The following is a 5,869-nucleotide window of genomic DNA, read 5'->3' as shown; positions in this document are numbered from 1 at the left end:
ACTCTGACAGGTGTGAGATGGTACCTCATTGTTGTTTTGATTTGTATCTCTTGGATGATTAGTGACTTTGAGCATGTTTTCATATGTCTCTTGGCTTTCCGAATGTCCTCTTTTGGAAAGTGTCTGTGTAGGTCCTTTGCCCATTTTTTGGTTGGATTGTTTATCTTCCTTTTGTTAAGTTGTATGAGTTCTCTGTAAATTTTGGAGATTAAACTCTTATCTGAAATAGCATTGGCAAATATGTTCTCCCATGAAGTGGGCTTTCTTGTTGTTTTGTGGCTGGCTCCTTTTGCTGTGCAGCAGCTTTTTATTTTGATGTAGTCCCATTGGTTTATTGTCTCCTTAGTCTCCATTGCCCTAGGATCTGTGTCTGTAAAGATATTGCTACGACATATGTCTGCTATTTTGCTGCCTATGGAGTCTTGTAGGATTTTTATGGTTTCCCATCTTACATTTAAGTCCTTTAGCCATTTTGGGTTTGTTTTTGTGTATGGTGAAGTTGGTGATTAGTTTTATTTTTTTTTTGCATGTATCTGACCAAATTTCCCAGCACAGCCCCACTTTTAAATTTAAGAAATGTGCCCCATGTTGTAAGAGAGTCAGAGCTACCAGCACACAGGTGAGAGGGCACATGACCCACAGGCACGCGGGTGAGAGGGCACGTGACCCACAGGCATGCGGGTGAGAGGGCACATGACCCACAGGCACGCGGGTGAGAGGGCACGTGACCCACAGGCAGGCAGGTGAGAGGGCACATGGCCCACAGGCACGCGGGTGAGAGGGCACATGGCCCACAGGCAGGCGGGTAAGAGGGCACGTGACCCACAGGCAGGCGGGTAAGAGGGCACGTGACCCACAGGCTCCTGCATACACACCAGCTCCTCCCGAGGAGGCGTTGGCCTGGCTGAGGCTGAAGAATGAGAGAATCCAGAGGACCCGAAGGCTGCCTCCCCACGTGGCAGCCGCGCTGAGGCCTGGCAGAGAGGAGGGGATCAGGAACCTTCTGGACCCGAGGCCGCATGTGCATGTGGCTCTGCCCCAGCAGCCCCTCTCCCTTGGCCTGAGCAGAGCTGGTGATGCTGGCAGCCGTCCCGCGTCGGACAGTGGACCGGCTCTTACCCTCTCTGGCTGCTGGAACCCGGGACCGCAGGCTGAGAGGGTCACACGGCAGGCGTATACCTCGCAGCTCTGGAGGCTGGGGAGCCCCAGGTCACTGGGGCACCTGGTGCGGACCTGCCTCCTGCTCCAGATGGCATGTCCCGGTGCCCTCACGCGGCAGAGGACCCTCCTGCGCGCCCTCCTGTGCGTGTGCCAGGTCCTCCTCATGACCTCTGACCCCCGAGGGCCCCCTCCTACCACCTTCACATGGGTGTTAGGGTTTAATATGTGAAATATGGGAGGAGGGGGGGACACAAATATTCAATCTGGTTTTCAAAACATGTTATTTATGCAAATTGAATCGTTAGCGCTTGTTGCCTGTTACCTGAGGGAACAGCGTTTCCGACAGGACGAGGAGGTGAGATGTGGCTGATTTCAGGTCCTGGCGATATGTGTGTTTCTCTCGAATAGGGGAGCTCTGAAGTGACCGGTCAGAGCTCTGTAACTCTCGCCCTATTTGCCTGAGCAGCTGCTTTTTCCTTCCTTTTCCGCGTGGCCTTTCCTGGTGGAGAAGAGACAGCTTTCTCCCGGCACGCGTGTGCACGGCGTTCTCTGAGATGCGTGTTCATTGCGGGACCACAGGGCGCACACACCTCCACGCCTCCAGGTCCCGCCAACCCGCTTCCCACGCGCCTGTGCCCATCCACGCCCATGGCCGGGGGCAGTCCCCATAGTTCTCGGCAACTGTCGGGCTTTCTGCTCTTCCCCAGTCTCGTGAATGGACGTGACTTCACGATCGGATTTACCTGGTTGTGGGGGGCTGAGTGTCTCTCCCATGTTCGCTGGCCATGTGACACCTTCACCGGGAATCCTTCGCATGGACGTTCGCCCATTTCCTTTCGGTCTCCTTGCTACGTAAGACCTTCAACTTTATCGACTCTGTGTTACACATCCGTTTTCCCAGTCTAAGGCTTTGGTTTTCTTCTCTGTAAATGTTGTTCCTGCTATCGGAGCTGCGGAAGTTTCCCATTGGAGTTTTTGTCTGACCTTCATGACGTAACGGCTGGGGCATAATGCACGGCCACAGTTTTCCTACCAGTTCTGCGCTTCACATCCAGGGTTTCCATCTTCCTGGAATGGGCGTGTGTATGGTGTGAGGGAGGGATCTAACGCGTTTTATTGTTTTACGCATAGTATGTCTTTGCTGGCAGCGTTATCAGGACGTCCTTCCCCACTGACCTGTGACACCCTGACTGGCACATGGTTTGGGCCAAAATGTGTGGAGACTGGAGCCAGGCTGTCCTGTTCCAATTCAGGCTCTTGCCTCTTACTTCACAACGATGGTGACTAACGCTGTCTCGTGAGTGACCCTCCACCACCCTTACCTTCTCGTTGCCCTCGAACATTCTGACTACATGTGGTGCTTCGTTCTCCTGAGTAATACAACACCAGCTAGTGAAGAGCCACCAACAACTGTGCAAGGAGTCAAGGTGTCTTTGAACGCTGAGTAGTTTTTGGAAACCGATACTTATGCCCCCCTCGCTCACCGCGTGAGGCAGTCATTAGCAGGAAGAAATGCCGGTTTGTGTAAGGCCCCCACAGTCCTGGAAACAACTGTCCGACACCTTCCGGAACCATTCCGATGGTAGCTTTGGGGGGGAACGGCTTGGCCCCAAACTCTGTTTGTGCAATCCCAGGGAAGATGCAACTCAGCATTGTTGTGTGGTCTCCAAGCGATTTGCCCAGGACCTCCCGCCGCGATCTCCGTGAACTGGCAGCTTGGTCCTTGGTGAGGTCACCCCAGCAGGTCCCCGGGCAGATGGCCAAACCCGACACCAGGCTGAGTCAGAGCCCAGACACCCACGTGCACAGAGCTCCCTCCTCGTCTGCAGCTTGAGTCGTGGTCTGGACCAATTAGGAGAACTCCCAGGATGGACAGCAAGTCCACCGGGTTCCTGTTGCTCAAGTTCGGTTCAGACACGTTTTAGGACAGGCCGCCTGGCAGGAAGCACACCCATAGCGCTGTCTGCGCAGCAGGCGGTGACGCGCGTCCGTTTGCCTCATGGAAGGAATTCCAAGGCCCGTGATTGTGGTCTGCAGCTCCGTCTGGAATTAAAGGCAGCGCGGCTTGCGGCTCCCAGCCGGGCCTGTGCTTGGGGATGTCCCGGCGGCTCCGCAGGTGCTCGGGCCCAGCCTGGGACACGGGGATCACAGACACAGGCGTCGGTGTGTTTCAGATGTTGCTTGCGTGGTTTCAGCGTGTGGCCCCTGTGAGAACCTTGGCTTAGTGCAGCCGTGGACAAACTATGGCCCACGGGCCGGATCCGGCCCGTTTGAAATGAATAAAACTATTGAAAAAAAAGACCGCACCCTTTTATGTAATGATGTTTACTTTGAATTTATATTAGTTCACACAAACACTCCATTCATGCTTTGGTTCCGGCCCTCCGGGCCAGTTTAAGAACCCATTGTGGCCCTCGAGTCAAAAAGTTTGCCCACCCCTGAGTTAGTGCAAACCTTCAGCAGCTGAGAGAGTGAGTGGCCCTGGCCGCTGTTCAGTGGTCACAGCAGTGGCCCGAGGACTGAAGGCTCTTGGGCTCAATTCCTGGTCAAGGGCACATACCTTGGCTGCAGGCCCGATCCGGCCATCTCTCTCTCTCTCTCTCTCCTCCTCTCCCTTCTACTCTCTGTAAAAATCAATGGAAACACATCCTCAGGTGAGGATGAAAAAACAAAACAAAAAGCAACAGCTTCTCGGCTAAGGAGCAGAGTGACTCAGACCCAAGAGGCACCCCATGTTACTTCTACTCCACGTCAACGGACAGCCGCCTGGGAGCCTGCGTTCTCCTTTGATTGGCAGGTAGCACGTGCGGGCGGGGCAGGGAGAGCTGCAAGTCACCTCGGTCCTGCCTTGGCCCCAAGAGAGGCACCGCGTGGGGGAGGGCCAGCACCTCCCTGTGGCCGGAGCACAAGGCGCAGCCGTAACGAAGCCCGAGCAGGTCCTCCCACCTCTGGACAGCATGTGCTCCTGCAGCGGTCTTTTAAAAATCATAGGCCAGCGCGAGCTGGTGTGGCTCAGTGATGGAGCGTCAGCCTGCGGACTGAAGGGTCCCCATTTCGATTCCGGTCAAGGGCACATGCCCAGGTTGCAGGCTTGATCCCCAGTAGGAGGCGTGCAGGAGGCAGCCGATCCATGATTCTCTCTCATCATTGATGTTTCCATCTCCCTCGCCCTTCCTCTCTGAAATCAATACAAATATATTTTTAAAAATTATAGGACCAATTGCATCACTGATAGTCCTTGACCTCTGGTAGTAAGCACGCCAAGTCCAGGTTCGTAAGGCAGCCTGCGCTGAGGAGCCGCCCGGCGTGGGCTGTGTTCTTGTCACTGAGCGTCTAGAGCAGCGGTTCTCAAGCTTCCTGATGCCGCGACCCTTTAATACAGTTCCTCATGTTGTGGTGACTCCCACCATATAATTATCTTCATTGCTACTTCATAACTGTAATTTTGCTACTCTTATGAATCGTCATGTAAATATCTGATCTGCAGGATGTATTTTCATTGTTACAAATTGAACATAATTAAAGCATAGTAATTAATCACAAAAACAATATGTAATTATATGTTTTCTGATGGTCTTAGGCGACTCCTGTGAAAGGGTCGTGCGACCCCCAAAGGATCGTGACCCACAGGTTGAGAACCGCTGGTAGAGAAATGTGACGTTTTATGGACGTTGTTATGAAAGGGAAACCTGAAACCACTCTCCCAGGATGCATTGTTCCTGGCCTCGTGGCTGAGCTTTGTATTCCCAGGGGCGCTCCGTCCAGCAGCGACGGCCTGGCCTCACCCCGCGGAGGGGCGGCCGGAGCCGGCATTTCAGTAAGCCGCGTGAGCACGGCCGCTGCGGTGCGGTCTGCGCGGTTCACAGGTGGCCTCCTCATCCTCAGCCCGCAGCGAGGCAGTGCGGCGCTCCTCCTCCGTTTACAAGCGAAGAGGCCAAGGAACCAAGAGGTGAGCCCCGGCTCCAGCCACGCAGCCAGCAGGTGTGGCCCGCACTCCCAGCCCTGGCCATCCGCCCCCGGCACCGCGTCCTATTGCTCCGCTCTGAGGAACGTGTCCGTGCTTCACAGACAGGCATGCCTTTGGCCTGTCAAGGTCAAGATCAAGGTCAGAGATCCTGGAGGGCACTGTCCATTTGGTGGGGAAAAGGACCCCATGTAGCAAGGTGTGGTGTGAGCATGTGCGACCTTCCCCCCCAGTGTTGCTTCATTGGGGGACCCCTCACCCCACTTTGACACTCAGCTCCTCCACTCACGGCTATACCCCACTCGCTTTACAAGGACAATAGTAGTAGCTGCTGCAAAACCTCTGACAAAAAAACAAACAAACAAACAAACAAAAAATACCTCCGACCAGGGACCAGGAGAGAGGCCGGGAGGGGCTCAGACCATCCCAGCAGGAGCGCGGGCCTCCCTGGGGGTGCACAGTAGCCCCCTGTGCCTGGGCCCCGCAGACTCAGAGAGTCGGGGAGTGAGGGTTCCTGGCTGAGGCAGGGGCTGAGGTGGGCAGATCAGCATTAGTTAGACGTTCCAGGCCTATCCTCAGGCCTGCTCTCCCTGCGTGACCTGTGCAACCTCAGCTGTCTCCACGTTCACCCACAGACAGAGACGAAATGCAGCCTGCCCTGACGGCTTCCCAGCCCCAGAGAACGAGGCTCTTATAACCCAGACTCAGCGTGTCCTATGGGCAGCGGCGTGTTCTATGGGCAGT

The 5,869-nt window shown here is 55.0% G+C and overlaps 1 protein-coding gene across 1 annotated transcript in view; it reads right to left on the bottom strand.

The window, feature by feature from the left end:
• SNX18 (sorting nexin 18) overlaps positions 1–2,504 on the bottom strand; it is a 40,792-nt gene extending 38,288 nt beyond the window's left edge. The window contains exon 1 of the mRNA XM_006761809.2: positions 2,484–2,504. Coding sequence (XP_006761872.1) covers positions 2,484–2,504 — 21 coding nt within the window. The remainder of the gene's footprint in view (positions 1–2,483) is intronic.
• Between the last annotated feature and the right edge of the window lie 3,365 nt (positions 2,505–5,869).

Source organism: Myotis davidii, unplaced genomic scaffold (genome assembly GCF_000327345.1).
Source record: "Myotis davidii unplaced genomic scaffold, ASM32734v1 scaffold496, whole genome shotgun sequence".
NCBI classification, from domain to species: domain Eukaryota; kingdom Metazoa; phylum Chordata; class Mammalia; order Chiroptera; family Vespertilionidae; genus Myotis; species Myotis davidii.
The sequence above is the reverse complement of the archived record's forward strand: the minus strand, read 5'-3'. Positions and strand labels throughout refer to the sequence as shown.